Source organism: Xenopus laevis, chromosome 1S (genome assembly GCF_017654675.1).
Source record: "Xenopus laevis strain J_2021 chromosome 1S, Xenopus_laevis_v10.1, whole genome shotgun sequence".
NCBI lineage: Eukaryota > Metazoa > Chordata > Amphibia > Anura > Pipidae > Xenopus > Xenopus laevis.
Window position 1 is genome coordinate 26,422,277 of NC_054372.1, and position 22,567 is coordinate 26,444,843.

Consider the following 22,567-nt stretch of genomic DNA (forward strand, 5'->3'; position numbering starts at 1 on the left):
ATACCATTGGCATCAAGCATCATTTTTACAGGCCAGACCAATAAAATAATGGCCAGGTGGCAACCCTGGTAGTGGTCTGTTTGGGCCTCTGAGTACTTGGAATGACAGGGCCTATTTCGACTCCCAGTCTAGAACTGGCTGATATTTGTTTTCCGGAAAAGGTGGCAACCCTAGTCCTGCCCATGTGCAACATTAACGGCCAGTTTGCGCCTGTGTATCAGGCAGGACTTGAGTCGCTGATCAGAGGCTGGAGCAGCAGGACTGGAACAAGCTGAGATCACCCCACTGAGAGACTGAAGTGAACACAAGGGGGCGCTACAGGGCAGTGTCTGTCGCACTCACATAAAGAGCAGCCCCTGAGGCAGCAGCAGCAGCGCGTTATTATCAGCTCTCAGTCAGGAAGCGCAGCAAGTCAGTGTCAGACTCCAGGCTGAATGGGGAGGAACGTGGCGCTACTCGCAGGGGTCGGCGGCCAGTAATACAGAGGCAGCAGAGTATTAGAGTATCTCAGAGTATCACAGAGTATCTCAGAATTAGAGGATGGGGCGGCCTCTCGCACTAGCCCAGTAGGCAACTGGTGCAGCTGAATGGATGCTCCTGTCAGACGCGCTATGGGAGGCACATTGGGATCACTAAGGACATAACCTGCTGCGACAGACGCAACCCAGGGAAGCGACAATGAGGCTCCTGGGCTGTTTCTTCCTGATCTTTCTGACATGGGGCAGCGCCAGGGCGCAGGGGGAATATTGTCACGGCTGGCTGGACTCTGCAGGGAACTACCAAGCCGGATTCCAGTGCCCGGAGGACTTTGACACAGCGGACGCCAATATCTGCTGCGGCTCTTGCGCGTTGCGCTATTGTTGCGCCGCCGCCGACGCTCGTCTGGAACAAGGAAGTTGCACCAACCACCGAGAACTGGAGAAATCGGGAGTCAGCGCTCGTGAGTCTCATTCCGGGGCAGTGAATGTGGGGGGGGGGGGGTCTCTTGATTTCACCAGAAATAAACGCTTTTTTCAATTGCTTTCCTCTATTGTTTTTAGTTTTCCCAAAATATCAGTTTAAAGGGGAACTATCGCCAAAATAAAAATGTAATATCAGCTTCAGCATTCTGAAATAAGAAACTTTCTAAATACAATCAATTAAATATTCTGCATTGTTTCTGAAATAATCAAGTTTACTTTACTATTCCTCTCTCAGCATCTGTTTCTCTTCATTGTGTCTTCATGCAGCAGTTGGGTGTCAGATAATCATTGACAGTTAAATCCAATATATCTTATAAGGGGGCTCCTTTTGCCTAGAAGATGTATTAGAGCTCACTCTATTAAAATCACCAGACATCATGTCTCTCTACATGCAGGATTTGTGCAAAAGGCAGTTATTTTGTTAGAATTTGTTTGTACTGGAATCAGTTATTTGAGTGAGATCTAATATATCTGCTAGGAAAGGAGCCCCCCTATAAGATATATTGGATCTAACTGTCAGATTATCTGACACCCAACTGCTGCATGAAGACAGAATAAAGAGAAACAGATGCTGAGAGAGGGAAAGTGAACATAAACTTGATTATTTCAGAAACAATGCAGAATTTACAATTGATTGTATTTACAAAGTTTCTTACTTCAGTATGAGCAAGTTTATATATTAAGGGGCATATTTATTATGGGTCGAATTTGAAAAACTTCGAAATTCGAATTCAAAAAGCCCAACCGATATTAAGGCAAAGCTTTTTTTTTTGGCCGAATAGGTCTGTTTTCGATCGAATAGGTCCGTATTTGATTAAATTTGATTCGTACGATTTGAAGTAATAGCGCATTCGATTGAATTCAAATCAAAGTTTTTCCCAAAAAAACGTAGATTTTTCAAAGTCCACCAATTGACTCCAAATATGTTCTAGGAGGTCCCCCGTAGGCTAAAACAGCAATTCGGCAGGTTTTAGATGGTGAATGGTCGAAGTCGAATTTTTAAAGAGACAGTACATGATAAATTTTGCTCGAAATTAGATTTTTTTTTCATTCGAAAATTCACCTTGACCTTTGATAAATCTGCCCCTAAATGTTCATTTTCGCGATAGTTCCCCTTTAATGTTCATGTCTCTGGTGTCTCACTCTGGCAGCTCAGTGATCCAGGTGCAGATTCTGAACTGTTACAATTTGCTACACCATGGGGCAGATTTATCAAGGGTCGAATTTCAAAGTGCAAAAAACTTCGAAATTCGACCATCGAATAGGGTAGTTCGACATTTGAACTCGAAGTTGAAGGATTTTAAAATCGTACGATCGTATGATGAAATCCTTCGAATCGAACGATTTTACCAAAAAGCCTTCGATTTCTCAAAACTTGCTCAAACACTCAAGATAGGTTATAGGAGGTCCCCCAAAGGCTAAACAGCAATTCGGCAGGTTTAAGATGTCAAACTTTTTTAAAGAGACAGTACTTCGATTTTTGAAGTCGAAGTTTTTCACTTCGAAACGATGTCAAATTTGGCCTATTCGATGGTCGAAGTATCCAAAAATTACTTCGAAATTTGAAGTTTTTGAAATTCGAAAATTCACTTCGACCCTTAGTAAATGTGCCCCTTAGTTGATACAATTAGTTGAAACATTTCTCAGCAGCATCTCTGGAGTATTAGCAACTATTGTATCAATTCTAACAGCTGCCTGTAATGAAACCCAGAGATTCTGCTCAGCAGGGACAAAGGTAAATGTATCAACAAAATGAATCAATTTAGAACAGTTACAGAGTCGGCGACCCCCCTCCCAGAGCTGCTTCAGAAGGGCGAAATATTTAATATTAGAAAACGACTTCAATATTAGAAAAAACAGTCACAAAGAGAAGGCAGTTGAAAAAAGTCTTTCTTTCTGGTGAGTAATCTGAAATCAACTGAACGAAGAAAAGTCGTTGGAAGGAGAATAATTTCTATAAGAAGCACTTGGACCTGCTGTTTTACAATTGCCTTCCATACAATGTGCCACTGAGAATGACGTTTGTAGTCTTGTCACCCATAGAGTAACTAAGAGAGAAAAAAGACCCAGGTCTCAGCCGATCTTTCCTTCCTGACTGATAGTCACTAGTCAATCCAGAGGGACATAGAGAAGCCTGGGGCCAGTGTCACCCATACGTGCGCCATTTCCACATTTGTTTTAAAGGGGAACTATTGCAAAAATTATATAAGCTTCAGCATACTGAAATAAGAAACTTTCTAAATTCAATCAACTAAAAATTCTGCATTGTTTCTGAAATAATCAAGTTTATGTTCACTATTCCTCTCTCAGCATCTGTTTCTCTTCATTCTGTCTTCATGCAGCAGTTGGGTGTCAGATAATGATTGACAGTAAAGGTGGCCACACACGGGCAGATTAGACCAATTCGGCATCTTATCTGTCCATATGGGTCTTTCCAATCGATATCTGGCCACGATATCGTTTGGGAAGGTTTAATTTTTCAGGAGATTGACCCATTGCTCCTCATTGTAATATAGCCCTGCCATTGGTGGGCATATCGTGGAAAGATCCACTTGTTTGGTGATGTCCAAACGAGCGGATCTTATAGTATATGGCCAGCTTTAGATCCAATATATCTTATAGGGGGGCTTCCTTTCCTAGCAGATGTTTTAGAGCTCACTCAAATAACTGATTCCAGTACAAACAAAATCTAATAAAATAACTGCCTTTTGCACAAATCCTGCATGTAGAGAGACATGATGTCTGGTGATTTTAATAGAGTGAGCTCTAATACAGGGGTCCCCAACCTTTTTAACCCGTGAGCCACATTCAAATGTAAAAAGAGTTGGGGAGCAACACAAACACGAAAAAGTCCCTTGCGGTGCCAAATAAGGGCTGTGATTGGCCACATTTGATAGCCCCTATGTGGACTGACAGTCTACAGGAGACTGTACTTGTCAGTATACTTTGTTTTTATGCAATTAAAACTTTCTTCCAAGCATGGAATTTAAAAATAAGCACCTGCTTTGAAGCCAGTAAGAGCTACATCCAAGGGGTTGGGGAGCAACTTGTTGCTCACAAGCTACTGGTTGGGGATCACTGCTCTAATACATCTTCTAAGTAAAAGGAGCCCCCCTATAAGATATATTGGATCATCCATCTGACACCCAACTGCTGCATGAAGACAGAATAAAGAGAAACAGATGCTGAGAGAGGAATAGTGAAGATGAACTTGATTATTTCACAAACAGTACAGGATATTTAATTGATTGTACTTATAATTCTTTTTTATTTCATTATGCTAAAGCTTATATTCATTTTTTATTTTCGCGATAGTTCCCCTTTAAGTAACAGCAACTTTGTTGTTAAATGGGAATGCAAATAAGCAATGCTAGGTCGGTAATTAATGTATATATTCTTTGTGCCGAAACACAGGTTGGTACAGTCAGCACATTTTATGGCTACATTTATACATAGACATTGTGCTTGTTGTACGGACACAAGCTGGAATCATTCTGTGCCATACGGTACTAGATAGGTTCTACATCTAAAGGGGCTCATGTACTAACGTAGGCATTCAATTGGACCGGTACAGTAACCAATCAGGGGTTTTTACACTGGAAACGACTGCTCAAAGGGAATTGCTGATGGTAAGCAGTACAGCCAGAGAATCCTAATGGGCATATTTTGTATGATTTATACATATATTGTACAAGGCAACTCTGAGACCAACCAAGCAGAATATAATGGAATCAATTAGCTGTGGTGTTTAGGTGGCCTCCGACCTGAGTCTCAAATGTGCATAAAACACATAAAAATGCCCACGTGTAAGATTCTTTCAGTCAATCATTTCAATTAGCTAGTGCTGAGCTCAGATGGCATTGTCTTCATTCACACTATTAGCCCAAATCTGCAGCTCACTGGCCTTGAGCCTCAAAATGTGATCCATTAGTCATAAGCTAAGAGATGTACTGTCCTCCTGCTCAAGGCCTCCGCTGAGTGCTCGGATGTTCAGAGGGGCAGCGGGGGACCATAGCACAGCTGTATATAGGTGCACTGCCCCTTTAATAACAGATGTCCCATGGGTAGAATAGTAGGAAGCTGTGCTGGCCCAGGCTGCTGGGAATCTGAGGCTCCATTAGGGCAACACCAGGAGATTAATTGCCAGTGATAAATCTCTGCTTCTGCTGGCGACTAATCTGTAAAAGCTTTCTCACCCACAATAATCTGAATCGCTGGTGTAAAACCCAAGTGCTGCTTAAGTCTCCCAAAATCGCTTGAAGTTGCCTCAAAAGGAAATTTCAAACAATTTTGGAAGACTGAAGCGACGCACGGGTTTTACCTGCAGAAGCAGAGATTTATCGCTGGCAATTAATCTCCTGGCGTGCCATTGCCTTAAATCTTACTTTCACTAAGACATAATGGATGTTATGTAGTAAAAGGCACTAAGTTTGCCCAGGAGCAGTAACCCATAACAACCAATAGGAGGTTTGCTCTTAAACAGGTGACCAGTAAATGCTACCTTCTGATTGGTTGCTATTAGTGATGGGTGAATCTGTGCTGTTCGCAAAACGCATTGAAGTCAATGGGCATCAATTTTGACGCAGCTGATTTTTTGCGGGCGAAGTGTCGCAAATTAATCTCCTATGCTGAAACGTGTAAATTTGCCTCAAATTCGTGTCTGGTGAATTTATTCGCCCATCACTAGTTGCCATGGGTTACTTCTTCTGGGCAAACTTAGTGCCTTTTTTAACATGACCCCCAATGAATGACACAATGAATTCTTTGTGGTTTTTGGATAATCAAACATTTAGTCCTGCTGCCCTCCAGCCAGAAATATAAATTGATGAGCATTAGATTTGCCCTTACCTTGGTGAGCTGCCACTGGTGGACCTGGCAGACTGGAGGATATTCTTTATATATCCCAGAATATCAATAAACATAAACGGCTCATGGCCTGCGGTAGATAAATGCACTGACTTGAGTGACTGCCATTGGCAGGTTTGTGCAGGTTTAGATAGGGAAGCAGTGAGTGGGTCCATGTGACTAATCTAGAGAGGATGGTTCCCCCTATAAACCAGTGCTCTGGAGAGTGGCACATTAAGAATGGAACAAGGAACAGCAGGCGGGTAATACCAGTAAACCAAAAGAGGGGTGTCATAAATGCTTTCCAATGACTCACAACTCTCGTGAATTGTGACCCTCGTCCTGCAGCTTTAAGCAGTAGAACTATGGTGCTCAGGGGGCTGGAGATACTGTTCTCTGAATATTGCAGAATATTGATATATATATATATATATGAATATAAAATCCCCTGCCGCCAACTTCCAATTATGTTTGCACTGGCCCCACACAAGTCACAGATTTGAACCCAACGTTTGTCAAATTTTTAACTTTGGAGAAGACTGATGATATCTTCTGAATCCATTAAATTGAATTGCCCTGGTGGTACTGATGGAAGGGAACTGGGCATGGCTGGGAAAATAAATCCCCGAATAGTGAAGCTTCAATACTGAGAAGGTGCAATTTCTCTAGTTAAAGCAGCACTGACAATGGCACAAATAGCGCCCTGCGCCTACATTAAGGGGCATATTTATCAAGGGTCGAATTTTGAATTGAAAAAACTTCGAAATTCGAATTCAAAAAGACCAACCGAAATGATGTCGAAGTTTTTTTTGGTCGAACAGGGCAGTTTTTGATCGAATAGGTACGTATTCGGCCGAATTCTAACTGCACGAATCAAATTAACAGCGTGTTTTCCCCCCACAAAACTTAGATTTTTCAAAGTCCACCAATTGACTCCAGATGGGTTCTAGGAGGTCCCCCATAGGCTAAAACAGCAATTCGGCAGGTTTTATATGGCGAATTCAAATTTTTAAAGAGACAGTACATGATAAATTCCGACATTTTTGCAAATTGAAATCCACGTTGGACTATTCCCTAGTTGAGGTACACAAAAATAACTGTAATTTCGAATTTTTTTCATTCGAAAATTCACCTCGACCTTTGATGAATCTGCCCCCAAATGTCAGACTAGAAGGCTGCAGAACAATAAGACTGAAGCTGTGTATAGTGGGAGGAACTGGGCTGGAGTAAAAGAAAATTGCATGCAAGTTGTAGCTCAGGTTTGCAGGTGCTCACTATTATGCTGGAATTCTGGGGGAAATGCTAAACTGATGTTTCCATCCAAATTTTGAACATTGCACCTTTTAGTAAATGAGCATTGTGCACAGTGCTGGGAGGTTGTGGCTCTCTGTGTTTGATGTACAACTGCCAGCACCCCCTTGCCCTTTCAGCTGCAAGGGATCTGGGAGGCTGGGGCACCATGAAATGAATAGAGAATATATCTAACACTTGTTACATATCATTTGTACGTCTGTAAAAGGCTGTGCTCTGGCCAAATGGGCGCTTGAGGCAGGAGCTGGGCACAGCAGATGCCCAAGATGTTCTGTTCTCACGGCAGACCAGGTGCAGCCTGAGCCTGAGCTACAGAATGGAATCAATGGAGAATGAATAAAGTGTTATTATATATAAATGGTGGTCTTGAGCTGTGAGGGGGGGGATGCTGGGAATAGTGCAGCGCCAGATGTAGGTTGGATATGAAACATGAGGTTTCTCTCGCTCTCTTGAGATAACATTTATATGAAACTTCATCATCACAAAGAGCGTTTATCAGCAAGTGAATGACCCTGTGTTACAGACCTGGAGCCTCACAAGAGAATGGAGGGGAGGGGAGATATAAGAGAACACTTGGTTCCTGTGTGGGTCACTCAGATTTTGTCCCCCCTCTATCCGTGCCATCCCCCCCTTCCCCGCTCGCTCGCCTTGTAGTGTGTTGACGTTGGAAAGCGTCGCAGCCTCATTATTTATGGTGTGAAAGCGTTTGCTTCCTGCTCACAGGCTCAGCCAGATTAGCAACTTGCACTCAGTGTATGGGACGAGTGAGTCAGGCTCCCTGAAGGGTGCAGCCCAGAGAGAGAGAGAGAGAGAGAGAGAGAGAGAGAGAGAGAGAGAGAGAGAGAGAGAGAGAGAGAGAGAGAGAGAGAGAGAGAGAGAGGATGGGGTTCCACAATCTGTTCCACAGCTCAATACATCTGCACTAGAATTCTGCAGTGTTCTATTGAGCTTCCCATTCAGTGTATGTGCAGTGGAACCTTTCTGCAAAGAGCGGTGCTACGAGATGCACTCACACTGTAACCTATCCCAGATGACTCCATAGACATAGTGCTGCTCTCTCACTAAGCAAAGGGGGTTATGTGCAATATACACATGTGCACATAGAAATACTGATTGATAGGTATTGAAGGTCTTGTTTAGAACTTAGAATCTAAAAGATGAAATGTGTGAGTCACAACGAGCTATTGCATTCTCTATCTTAGACCAGCAGCAACGGCGCCATTCTCTCATGGAGTTTAAAATCAACATGAGAAATGAGGAAAGTTCATAAAGAATAAGTAAACCTTTTTTTTCTGTCTCTAACATTACTATTAATAGCCCTCAGAATAACATACCTTTTTCCCTGCTTTCAGATTAATTTCTATTCTCTATTACAGTCAGTCCAACTGCAGCTCTTTTAGCTACTTCCTTGTCTAGCATGAAGCTCTGCCCCTTTTTGCTTTCTCTCTCTGTCTATGAAGACCACAAAGAGGTGACTACTGCACATCCAAATCTTTGAGGTCTTCCTAATAAATGAGAGAAGGTGTGGTCAGTAAGGAAAAGGGACAGAGCTTCACGCTAGACAAGGAAGTAACTAAAAGAGCTGCCAGTGAGCTGGATGTAATAGAGAAACAAAATAAATTTGAATGCAAGGAGAAAGATTATGATATTCTGGGGTTTTTCCGAGTAATTTTAGGGGATTTTAAAATAAAAGGCATACTATCCTTTAAGCTGGCCATACATGCCCCATACTGCCTAAACATCTGGACATATATGATTAGTTTTGGGGTTGGTTAGACCAGTAATGCTACAATTCTGTTGGATCAAGGATTGTTGGTCCAGACAGAATTACTCAAGAGGCTTCCTCAAGCCCCTTATATGCTAAATGTCTATGGTTTCTGTTCTGCCATCTGTCACCAGTTTGTGTGATTGCAGGTTACTTGGGCCTTGTGCAGTATTTTAAGTAGGGATGCACTGAATCCAGGATTTGGTTTGGGATTCAGCCTTTTTCAGCAGGATTTGGCTGAATCTTTCTGCCCGGCCGAACCGAATCCAAATCCTTATTTGCATATGCAAGGGCAGGGAGCGAAATCGCATGATTTTTTGTCACAAAACAAAGAAGTAAAAAAATGTTTTCCCCTTCCCACCCCTAATTTGCAAATGCAAATTAGGATTTGGTTCGGCCAAATCTTTTGTGAAGGATTCGGGGGTTCGGCCGAATCCAAAGTAGAGGATTTGGTGCATCCCTAAGTTAAAGCAACTTATTTGCTGCTTTTACACTTTGTACGAATGTCTTTTCTGATTATTAGAACTTGGAGCTTGTCCCCAACAACCCTCATTCATCACAGGTGAATGCTTTTCTACATTGCCACTCAAGGTCATCACTGGACATAGGACTATGTGTGAGATCAATGTTTTTTGTTCAGCCAATCATGTTGAAGCTCTGTAGAATGTCAGTAGTGATGTCAGTAGCCTCTAGTCCCCTTCCCTCTGAGGTCACTGCAATGTCTCTAACAGCATTTGCTCCTCATCAGAACAAGTTTCCATGGCTTCCTGATTAGCAGCTTGCAAAGTCTAAACAACAATACAATCCTTATGTCACTGCCTGGTCTGATGCCGAGGAACATATGGCTAACTTGAGCAGCACGATGGGTTCAATATGAGCATTAATAAATTGCAGCATGACTTACTGTATATTGACAGGTGTCAAGGTGAGAGCTGCAGGTGGACTCAGTACAGAGCAGCAGAAGTATGAGATGGATGGAGGTTGAGATAGGTGATTGTGTTTTTGGAACAGATGCTGATTTGTACATTCTCTTCCCACAGAGCCTGTTTACGTTCCATTTCTCATTGTTGGCTCCATATTTATTGCATTCATCATTGTGGGATCGTTGGTGGCTGTCTACTGTTGCACGTGCCTCAGGCCTAAGCAGACTTCTCAGCAACCAATGCGCTTCACCTTGCGCAGTTATCCCCCAGAGACTCTACCTATGATTCTGACCAGTGGTAACCTGCGAACTCCATCCAGGCAATCCAGCACAGCTACCAGCTCCACCTCGACTGGCGGCTCTGTACGGAGACTGTCTTCTTCCAGAGCTGACCCAGGCTACTTGGTTTCCTCCCCACCTCCTCCTTACTCCTCAGCGCACTCCATCCATTTAAACCCATCCTCCACATTCCTGGTGTCAAACCAATACTTCCCTTACCCATTGCAGCCAGAAGCCATTGCAAATAAGAGCTGCCCGGATTTCAGACAGAGCTAACAGATTCCTGTTGGGTAAAAAAAAAAAAATACATCAGAAGACACTGACTTCTATTCTGCCAGCACATGTAACTTACCTACAGCCCATGCAGAACTATGAAATATTGTGAATTCATTTCAAAGAGAACTGATTCAATGGGCAGATGATAAAAACTGTTATTTGTGATGACTCCTATTTACTATCAATGGTTATAATTTCTCACTCCTAGTATGTAATTTATATTAATAAAAAAACATCACTACTTTACCTGATGACTATGGTGAGACAATACTTGATAGAAATTATATCCTGGGAGAGGAACTGAGTGGGATCTGTCAGATAACTTCAATATATCTTTCGATCTTCCTGATGGTTTTGGAAACCCCAAGGTCCATATGACATGTGCATTTTGAAGTGCTGGAGCTGGCAGGTCACCAGGAAAAAAACCTGGTGGGCCCGACCTTCAGGGGCCCCTCTGACCCAGGTCAGCTCCACTACCTGGACTCAAGCCTGTTCCCGTGCCTGGACCATCCCCTCTCCCTGATGACAGCTGGAACGTTCAGGAGATAAAAGGGAGGTAAAAGGTTTTGGGCATGGGGGGGGGGGTGGACTCCAGGTGGAGGTCCCTTGAAGTCAGCCCTGGACACCCCAGTCTGACCCTGCACCTAGCAGAAAGCAATGACTGTCCAAAGGTCCCATGAAAGTCACATCTAATGTAGAGGCACCACTTCTGAAGCACATGAAGCAATGATCGTTCCAATCTAACATAGAGTGCTCCACCTGGCATATCTACTGTAGGTTGGACACTAGAATACATTTTTAAAGACTTATGTTTAGCCAGTTTTTGAAAGGGATAGGATAAGAAGGATTTCATTATTTCCTGAAATGTTTATGGTTACCATGATAATGATAAAATAAATATGTACAGTAGATACTGGCCTTCCAAAATGATATCCAAAATATGTGACAATTTTTTTTCCTTACTCCAAATTCATTAAAGTCAATGGGCATTTTTTCTTATCGCAACTTTTTTGTCTTGGCGACATTTTTGCCTTGGCAACTTTTTTGGCACAGCAAATTTTTGCTGCAGTTTCGCAAAGAAAATCACCACTAATCGAAAAAATTAGCTCAGCACTACTTACTACCTAAATTCATCCTAATTTTATATGTTACATTGTTAAAATTTAAATTTTTTTTCATAAGAAATGAATCTGGTTTAGGGTCATTAAAGAAAAAGCAGTCATGACAAAAGGAATATGTATAGGCTTCACAATGAATTTGCTATTTTGATATTTGGGCAAATAAGTACCAAAATCGTAACACAAACCTGCATAGTTTGATCCCTGTCCGACAGGGTATGGTGGGTTTTTATACTATAGTCTGATTAGTATTATTAAATTAATCACATCTTTTCAGACCAAATATTATTTAATTAATCAGGTTTCAGCCTTAGATTTAAGAAAATCCCATGACAGCCTAGTGGATTTAAATGTACATGTGTACAATGCAGTTGATCCTTTTATGGATTCAATGATAAAACCTAAACTTCTTAAAAACAAAGACATTGGTGCTGAGCCCGTAGCGGGAGGGAATGGAAATACAACTAGGCATGTGCTGCTTATCAAAAGGCTTCAGCTCTCCTATTACATTCATGTGCAAGAAAAGTTTGGATTTGATCCAATTATTATGTATCTCTGAGTGAAGCTCCGTAATACAACCTCCTGGGAGCTGCAAGTTGCCTTTAAGGACTCAGTATTAACTATAGGTGCAAAGTTTTTCCAGGAACTGGTCCAATTACCAGGGTGGAGTGATTAATTATGGAGATGGCTTCGGGTGTATATTTTTCACCTTCCTCTGGATCAGCTAGATCAGGCAGGTTTCTGTTTGGACAATGGGTTGAACTCAATGGACATCTGTCTTTTTTCCAACATACTTGACAACTTCCACAACTGTGTGAGGCACTGACTCTGAACAATGGCTGTAGCAGTTTCAACATGTGTTCCACCTGTCCCTATAGCACTTTGATCTGGCAACACTATCCAATAGCTTATCTGTATCTTTGAACATATTTCAGAAGCAGATACACTTAAACGAATTAGCCATTGAAGCCTTTCTCTATGCAGTAAGCATAGAATGGAAACACAGCTTGCACGTAGTACTCTATACCCTTCATGTGGGCATTGATTGGCCTGATCCAGGTTCATCCAGGCATCTCTGTTGCAGCCAGGTTAGAGCGGGTGCATTTAGGTGAAATGAAGGTAGTGGAGCATTGGGCAGCTAATTTGCCCCATTTGTTGCTATGTCATAGCTCCATACTACACTAGGGATGATCGGGACAATGGCAAGATCAGTGGTGACCTGCGCAGTAACCACCGTACCAGCTACTGCTCCACTTGCACAATTTACAGCACTGACCAGGACAACTGAGCCTTTCCCCAGCGACAAGATTCTAACTCAGGGCAGTACAAAGGTTTCAGCCAGAGCAGTGTCTGAAGGAAATATCTATGTTCTCCCCACGCTTGTGTGGATTTTCTCTGGGTACTTTGGCTTCCTCCCACCCTTCAAAAACATCTGCCCCTCCCTACATCTCTGAACTCATCTCATCTCTGGATACTAAACCAATCGCTTACTACGCTCCTCTACTGACCTGCTCCTCAACTCTTGTCTCATTACCTTCTCACATGCTCGTATTGAAGACTTTGCAAGGGCTGCACCCCTCCTCTGGAATTCTCTCCCTCAGTCTGTCCGACTTTCTCTCAACCTTTCTGCTTTCAAAAGAGCTCTTAAAACACACTTACCTTACCAGCCTACCCTCACTCTGCCAATAATGTGTCCTGCCAAACATTCCCTTCTATTAACTTAATTATAGAGATAGAAGGCAAAGGAAGGGACCGCTACTGCTCACCGCTGCTCCTAGCCAGGTGCTCTGTCGAACAGTGTCCCAACTGCATACATCCAATGAACTCAGTACAAGCAGACGGCACTTCTGGAGTAGGATTTATTGGGGTTACTGCAGTAACCCCAATAAATCCTACTCCAGAAGTGCCGTCTGCTTGTACTGAGTTCATTTAATTATAGCTGGTACAATCAGGCAGTAAGTTAGTTACCCCTACCAAAAAGATGAAGGCAAACACAAACTATTACTTTTATTTGTTTTAAACAGAGACAAAACATTGAAAAATTCTAGTGTAATCCATGCGCATTCACCAAATATAAACAAGACAAAACACTGCTTTAAAACCTTAAGTATAAATAAAAAACCTATAACCATAAAAAATTTGCAATAGCCTTCAAGTGGAATCCTTCATTGCTGGATACGCTATCAAAGAAGGCCAAATATCGACATAAAAAAAAAAAGAACGTTTTGGGAGGTGGATACCACAACACATTATCATTCATGCATCTTCACTAATCCACCTTACAGCAGTGAGAGGCCTCAGTGCACATGAGGGATTCAGAGGCCTCTTATCTCTACCGACAACAAGAAAGAAAAACATAGGAAACACATATATTCCCGTATGGCTTCTAAGTGTCAGAACAACATAAACAGTTACATTCTACTCACAACAACACAGGGGGAATCTAATGTTGGAAATGTGCAACGGTAAAGAATGAAGTATTTAACATGGTCGCATTCAAAATAAAGGCAGTATTTAAACTGTATGTCCCAACAGGGGTCCAATGTAATAAGACGTTGAATGAGACCAAAGCACTGGAACATAGTGCAAGTTTGTACATCAAGAGAAAACCTAAGAGATGAGATGTTAGTCGAATAGAATCCAAAAAAGCTCAGACTTCGTTAATATTAAACTCATGCAGACGGATCAGGAACACTCACCATGAGCACAAGGGTTTGTTACGTTCAGTTAATTAGTGTTCAAATGAGGAGGACAGACAGACCCTCACCCATAAGCTGGAAACAATGTAAAAGCAGCCCAGTCATAGGTGGTGTTTACTTATTGAAATGAGAGTCAATTGGGCAAATATGTGACGCAGAGTTCAGGGAGTGTGTAACATTCCTTACTGTGATATTCAGCAAGACTTCCATCACCTTCACTGAACTCCATTAGAAACACATCTACAAACACACCCCCTGAAACCATAGAAAGAATTGGTCACTTGAAGATGTACAGATGTGATTCCCTAGTTGCAGTTTTGGGGACAAACTTTCCACACTAATCATATATAGGCAAAATGCTCTTCTAAGAGATTTTCCAACATGGTGCAAGCGATATTTAACTTTCAGGGTGCTAATTTATGGGGCCAAAGTTATCCAGTGCTTATCTGGATATGCCAATAGCTGAAGGGATTGTGCGGCTTCTGTCTGGCCCAACAGTTTCACAAAAAAACAATGCAATGAATGTGTCTGGAGCAGGGCCGCCATCAGAAATCGCAGGGCCCCATATGAAAAAATTTCCTGGGCCCCCTGGACTGCGCCCACCACAAGCCCCACCTACAGGTCCGCCCTCCCCACCCCACAGGTCCACCCCCCACTATACACACTAAAAAAAACAAACATTGGTGGCTATGGTTCCCACATGTTAATAAAAAAAAATTGGTGGCCAGGGCCCCCCATTGAAAAAACATTTGTGGTCAGGGCCCCCCATTAAAAAATATTGGTGGCTAGGACCCCACATGGGGAAAAAAATTGGTGGCCAGGGCCCCCCAACCACGTTATAAGAAAATGGGTGGCCAGGGCCCCCCTTAAACATCCATGTAAAAAAACTTGCCCTGTCCCCAGAAGTTGAAAAAAAAAATTGGTGCAAAGGGCCCCACCACACAACAGGGACTGCAAAGGGTTACCTTTAGGGGGGCTCTGCCATGTTACACCTGCTGTCAGTGAGCTGCCAACTACAGAAGGGAGGAGGGGAGCAAAGGTGGCTGCATCTTCTTCCAGTGATAGCATTTTCTTTCCTTATTGGTCACAGAATTTCAAGTCCTGGTAAAGCTGCATGGTAATTGGATGAGAAGTTCAAACTTCAGCTATCCAATCCCTGGGCAGCTCAACCGGGACTTAAACTCAGTGACCAATAAGGGGAAGTAATGGACAGAAGATACCTCTCCTTGTGCTCCCGCCCCACCTTCCCGAAGTCAGCAGCTCTCAGAAAGCAGGGGGGCCCGGCTAATCAAGAAAGTGCGGCATGGCCGGGCCCCCCTTACCCTCGGGGCCCCCTACAACTCTCCCCCCTGATGGCTGCCCTGGTCTGGAGTGTTGGAAGCCTTTCCTGGATGGAAGTGGGTTTCTCCCCATTTAGATCTTGGCCAGATCAAGCCCAGCCCAGCTCTCCAAGGTGCTCTATCCACCCCGTATTGGATCGTGACTCTCACATCATATAGATGTCATACAGTATGGCAGAAAATACTGAAAAATGTCCTAGAAAAGGTATCACTTCCCTCTGCATTGTCTTAAAACACCTTCAGACTCTGCACTCCATAAGCATTTTCCCCATTGGAGATGCCACCTACAGTATATGGTTGTACTTGCTGCAGGTAAAGCAGCATTCAAATCAGTGCCTGTATGAGGAAGCAGCACCAGAAAGTTTAATATAGTAAAAAAACAAAAAAAACAAATGGACATAATATTCAAAAGAGCATTGGGCTCATTCACTTCAATTTATGTTGAGGTTCTAAGTCACCCGTAACATTGAAAAGGGAGCTTTCTGCTTCGGAAACACTTATTACCACGAATGAGAAGTCCAGTTACAAAGGGGCAAAGTTCTACACTTGCTCAACAGAAATTCTTCCTTGTCTCTAGGCCATTGGTACTGAATCAACAAGGCTATACTGAAAAAAAGATAGATTTCAGGGAAAAAATGCTGCCGCATAGACATGGTACTATTTATTGAAATGGCAATTAAATGTGTTCAAATCGAGGAGATTCCATTCAAATTCACTAATAATACACAAACGGAAATGTACTTCAGCTTCCCGGCTATCGCATAAAACTGGAACCACAATATGGCTCCCATCTCCAACTTTCCTATGGGAAACACCCCAGTATGACCATTCTGAATTGTGAAGTACATTGGAAAAATAATACACGTTTTAGCAAACAGTCTTATAAAAAAAGAGGCAAATAGGAAAAACAAAATACCGGTGCTGATATATTTACAGACGATAATATCAATGTGAATGTTGACTTCTCTAATGTTAGGGTTGATTGGAAATGGTCAACGGTGGCCAATCAGATTAGCTGAAGCTTCTGGACATAAATGGTTAATTCATCCATCCACACGTAGACTCTACAACGAAGGAGTGGAATATATACGGACGACTGGATGGGGTCAGATGCTTTGCATCTGTTAACAGGCACTTCATGGCATCCAGTAAAATCCAAATAAAACTAACTACAGGTATTCCTTCAACCATCTCTGACACAGCCTTTGGAATGTGGAATAAAGGCTTTATTCCCTTTAGTAGCGGTTTTACAAATAGGTTTGTCATGTGTTTTTGTAAGCGACGAGCAGTGGGGTTAGACTGTCATTAATCATTTTATACACAGTTCCATTTACATAAAAATATAGCAACATTCTATCAGTGGGTAAGGATATCCATTCCTATCCTCATTTTATAGCAAATATGTTTGCTACTTATAAAATCTCTATCTATATATCAGTTAACATTCTCTCCTCTTTTCACTACTCAATGGTAGCAGTGCCAATGAATGGCCCTCCTCAAATATCCTCCAAACTGGGAGTAACTACAAAAGGTCAATGGGCTTGTCCGGCCTACATCAGCTTTCAGCTTGTAGTGTCTCCCACCTGGATTATTATTCACGAGTTGTGTGATGGAAAAGTTGTAGTTGAAGGGCTTAAGAAGAAGCTGATCTTTTTAAATTTTACTTTTTTTTTAATGCACAAATTAAATTGTGCCTTCAAAGGGATTCTGTCACAAGAAAATGCATCAGTTAACAGTGCTCTTTCAGCAGAATCCTGCATTGAAATCTGTTTTTCAATAGAGCAAACAGGATTTATTTTTATATGTAATGTTGTAATTTGATGTGGGGCTAGACATCTTGTTACTTTGTCAGGTGCCCTCAGCCATGTGCTCTGATCAACTTCAGTCACTACTGCTGCGCTGCAAGTGGGAGTGATATCACCCCTCTTTTCCCTCCCAGCAGTCCATCAGCAGAGCAATGGGAAGATAAGATAACAGCTCCCTAAGATTGCATTGATAAATATTATCCCAAAGATATGAGATCACTCAATAGTAAAACAAACCCCATCACAACTTCTCCTGTTACATTAAGTAGGTGAAACAATGGCTTATCTGAAAGCAGTTCCATTGTGAAGTGCTGGCTCTTTCTGAGATGGCTCTTTCCTGAGATGGCTGCCTACACACCAATATTTCAGGTAAAAATAAAAATACATTTATCGGTTAAATAATAAAATTTTAAATGCTAGCATTAATTATTAGCAAATGTACACACTGTAATATAGTAATAAAAAAAGACACCATAACAATCATTACAGAATCCCTTTAAATGCTAATGATATGTTGAAAGGGTCTCGATGTATGGATTGGAGCAAAAACAAAAAACCACACAAGCAACATACTATGGATGCAACTGTAATAAATAATATCATTAAAGGGCATGTAAAGTCTAAAATAGAATAAGGCTAGAAATGCTGTATTTTGTATACTAAACATAAACATGAACTTACTGCACCACAAGCCTAATCAAACAAATGATTTATGCTTTCAAAGTTGGCTACAGGGGGTCACCATCTTGTAACTTTGTTAAACATCTTTGCAAGACTAAGACACATGCTCAGTGTGGTCTGGGCTGCTTAGGGATCGTCAAAAACAAAGCTGCTTGAGTTCTGCATGGCTGGGAAGTAATGCGGGGGCTCCCCCTGCTGTTCATAAGTATGATTGTTTCCCTGCAGAGCAGTTAGGGACCATCTGACAATTCCTATCCACAGCAGTAAATGAAGGGAGAATTTCACTGCATACAGTCAGGTTTCTTATAAAAACAGTACACATTTTTTAATTAAAGTATATTGGAGATAGGTTTCTTTTTCATTAAAGAAAGTAAAAATGGGATTTTATTTTTTGCCTTTACATGCCCTTTAAGGCCGTTAACAAACTCAGGTTAAAAATCCAAGAAAGACTTTCTAGTAACACAGATGGAGCAAACCTTACTGAAAAATTGATCATGCTGCATGCCAATAAAAATGTGCCATTGTCTCCAGGATTAGTACATAGATCAGAATACAGCCATGCACAAGTTGTTTTTACTACTCCGCCTCATTAAAATAATATCAGCTTTAAAAATGTGAACTTATGGAGAATGGTAGTCAAGAATCATCTCAACCACCTCAAAGTTTCAACCACATAATGGACGGTATCTGTTACAAAGTTAGTGACTACATAACATTCCAGTTCTCCAAAAAATCATCCTCCACAAGACGAACAAGGCCATTCTTCACTGCAAGCAAGTGCTTCTGTGCAGGAAACAACACTTGAAAATTGTACAAATGAAGGTTCAAATGGATTTAAGGAAAAATTGGAGTAAAGGGCATACTTTTATATCTATATAAATACAAACCTGTGCTAAAAGTTTTCCATTAAAAAGAATTAAAACAAAAAGAGAATTCCGTTTCCTTCTCGTCAACATATACCAAGGCCAAGAAAAACAGCCCGAGACACTGGAGAATTAGTGGCGTTCCTTAGCGACACCAACACTCTCATCTCTTTAGACACACACACAAGCATATTAATGCATTCACATGTTTTACTCTACAAGATTAACACGGTAGCATGAATAAGGCGCAAGGTGTAAAATGTCACAGATAATAAAAACAAGTGTCGTTAACAAGGATACAAGCTCGAGTCTTGTGAGCTCGCCCTTATAAGAACTGGAGAATCGAGGAGACGTTTGCAGGAAATATCTCCCCATCAACTGAAAGATCTTCCAAAAAGACACCCAGCAGGGAATAACCAGAACAGGATATGTTTCTTTGGCAAGCATTTATAGTAAAATAGTTTGATACTCGACTCTCTCTGAGGATACGGGTAGCGGATCCCACGCTGGTTTTTGCAGCTCTAGTGTCACGGGTCATCGTTCCGTGTTATAAACATAAGGGTCTGCTCAGAAAAACGTTGTCCTTCATTTCAGAAGCTTCCAGATTACCCCACATTTTTCCCTTAAACCGTAATACTGAAATGCTTTATTGTTACACTATCTGTCTATCGGGTTGTTAGACTCTACACTTTCAGGAGAAACGTGCAACATTTGTTATACGTTAATAGTGTCTTGCTGAATGCTACTTTTTTTTTTTAAATAAAAAATAATAAATTACAAGTCCATTTTTGGACACAGATCTTTTTGAAATCACCAACCACAAGATTTCATATCTGATTTCAGACCAGATCTACTGAATTGACAAGTAAGGAACAAATGTGTTTCTGTTCATATCTGCTCCTGTTCACCATTCTTCTGCTCTTTGCTTGGTGGTGTCGTAGGCTCTGACCACATCAGACTGAGAAACAATTCCATTTTCGTCTTGGGAAAAGGCATACCCGTCTGAAAAATAGATATCCAGATGTATTAACTATGGCGGCAGTTTTTTGCTTAATTTTATGGTAAAACCACATACCCAAACCAGTGACTTTATCATTGGAATGAAATGAAAGAAGCGCAAAAGAAAAAATGAAGGATTGTATTTGTTAGTAGCATTTTTCAAAACAAAATGGAGTATTTCAACCAAAGTTATTTTGAGCAAAAGTAACCAAAGGCTTAACTAAAGAGGAAGGTATAGGGGGCCCCATGAAGCCCTCATTATTGAGCAATTTCAACATAACCTCTGAATATGTTGGGGCCCTAAAATGAATTTGCAGTGGGGTCCAGTAAAGACTAGTTACGCCTCTGAAAGTAAGACTTTCTTTGCACATGGACTGTTATAATGGAGAAGGTGTGTTTGTAGATCACACACTTGGCTGTAGCAAGCAATGCCAGTCAGCAGCAACAAAAGCAAACAAGGTTGTGAGTTGTATTAAACGATTTGCAAAGAAAGATGGTCATTCTTCGCATTTAAAAAATATTTGGTAAGGACTAACAATGGGCGAATCTGACCCGTTTCTCTTCACCAAAAATTCTCGAAATGGCAAAAATTAGACAAAATGTTTTAAACTGTAAGGGGGGGGGAATGTAATTAAAGTCACATAGAGAAAAACAATTTGCACCAATTAGAATAAAAATCCACATCTCGCAATGTAATATTGTTCCTTAAACTGTTGCATTGCGCATTTTAATTGTGTACTCTTAAGTGCTTGAAGGTGTCGTAATCTTTAGGAGCAAACAGAACGACTTTTTCAGTAAGAAGTTTTATTACATTGACTGCGCATTGGCGCAGACTATAACATTTCGCAAACGGTCTTCCGCTGGCAGAAGTGGTCGGTAAACAGTTTCTGGATTCGCAAAAGCTATATTAAATTTGCGGAAAGCATAATTTGTTCGCACAAAGGCATAATTTTTCGCATTGTGAATAGTTTTTCCGTTACCGACCTTTATTACATTCCCCCATTAGGGTGTCAATTTTTTTTTTCACCCAGTCTATGGGCTGAGGCAAATGCGACAAAATTTCTCTCATCACTAGTAAGGACATCAAGAGTATGCCATGAAGTTTTATTCTCCAGTGATGAAATAAGATATCATTGAATGAAAGAGTCCAAAGAAGGGCAACTAAGCTGGTAAAGGATGGAAAGTCTCACTTATAATTAAAGATTGGCCAAATTGTGGGGAAGAAGAGGTGCTTAGGGTAAGATGTGATAACTATGTATAAATATATAAGGGGACCATACAATAAACTTTCTGACGCTCAATTCACGAGTAAAGCTGGCCATAGACGCACAGATCCTATCATATGAATCGAGGATTCGCACAATTTTCGGATCGTGTGTGGAGAGTGCCGACATCTTTCGTCCGGCCGAGATCGGTTGTTTGGTCGATCGGACAGGTTTGATTTTGACCCGACCGATCCCGCCGGAGCCCATTGCGCATCGTAATCTGATCATTCGGCCATACGGCAGAACGTTCGGAGTACCCCCGATATAGCCATGCTCGTTAATGGAATATCGGGGAAAGATCCACTCGTTTGGCGACATGCGTCTATGGCCACCATTAGTCCATCCAGCAGATGAGGCCATTCATAGAGATAAGAAGACTTTTTTTACAGCAAGATCTGTGTTTTTGTGTTTTGTGTTTTTTTTTTTCAGAAATTAGAAAATACAGGGTCATTTCAGCTTTTAGCACAAAGTTGATACAGGGACCGATTGTGGTCTTAGGGTCAGGAAGGAGTTTTATTTCCCAGTTAGCCAGGTATGTCCAATGCCACTGTTCACTACTTTGCATGTCAAATGATGTTCTTATGCTCATTAAATCTATACATTTGCCCAAAGAAGCGGACATATTAGTTTTGAAAAAAAACTCAAACATTTTGAATATGCGATTATTAAGAATTTTTTTTTGGAAACTGTAAAACGTAATTGCTTGCACAAACAACCTGAACACAGTGAAGTCACATTTTGCCATCATTTGCTGCCAAATTTCAAATTATTATTGAAAATGAGTGAAATCTTGTGAAATTAAAAATATAACTCTCAATGACATAAACTAGCCAGCTAGCCAAGTTTTGAATCTATGTTTTTTTGTGCTTAGTAGATTTCAAAAATTTTAATTTGCAATTTATAAAAAGACTTGAATTATGATAAAAACAAATTTGAATGTTAATTAATCAGCTTTTTTTCTGAGCATTTGCAACATACATCAATTTTTAGCAGTTTCTGAGATATTTGCCACCTGGCCCACCCTCAACCTGCTTCAAGCTGGGGCTTATTCCTCATACTCGTCAAGTCCCTGGTCCAACCCTTTTGCATCACTGCTCCTTCCCCTATATAATTGCCCCACCCCCTTCACGGACCTGCCCCAGGCAGTCTCCCCTTGGGCCATAATTTTTCTAAAAGAAAGGCAGCCAGGGCCGGATTTATAAACTGTGCGTACAAAGGCCACCCAACCAGCTCCGCCCCCCGCTCCACTCGCATCCGACCCTCTCCTCCCCTGCATCCGACCCGCTGTCGACCTGCTCCCCCATCCTGACTCGCTAATCTCGTGCAGCCCCACTACTCAACTCCATCACTAGTTCTGTGTTTGCCAGTGCTGGGGACTAGATGGGGGCGGGAGATTCAAACTGCCAAATCTCCCGTGCTTAGTTCCAAGTTCAAATG

At 41.6% G+C, this 22,567-nt stretch overlaps 2 protein-coding genes across 7 annotated transcripts in view; one reads left to right on the forward strand and one right to left on the reverse strand.

The window, feature by feature from the left end:
- The first annotated feature begins 613 nt into the window (after positions 1 to 613).
- On the forward strand, positions 614 to 10,389 carry shisa3.S (shisa family member 3 S homeolog). Its single transcript, NM_001086364.1, has 2 exons — positions 614 to 940; positions 9,924 to 10,389. Exons 1-2 carry the CDS (start codon positions 679 to 681, stop codon positions 10,358 to 10,360), a joined length of 699 nt encoding a protein of 232 aa, NP_001079833.1. The 5' UTR covers positions 614 to 678; the 3' UTR covers positions 10,361 to 10,389.
- An 8,191-nt stretch (positions 10,390 to 18,580) lies between these two features.
- Positions 18,581 to 22,567, reverse strand: part of atp8a1.S (ATPase, aminophospholipid transporter (APLT), class I, type 8A, member 1 S homeolog) — a 149,914-nt gene continuing 145,927 nt past the window's right edge. For all 6 annotated transcript variants that reach the window (XM_018243125.2, XM_041579450.1, XM_018243124.2 and 3 more), the window contains one exon: positions 18,581 to 19,868. In XM_018243125.2, coding sequence (XP_018098614.1) covers positions 19,771 to 19,868 — 98 coding nt within the window. In that variant the 3' untranslated portion in view covers positions 18,581 to 19,770. The remainder of the gene's footprint in view (positions 19,869 to 22,567) is intronic.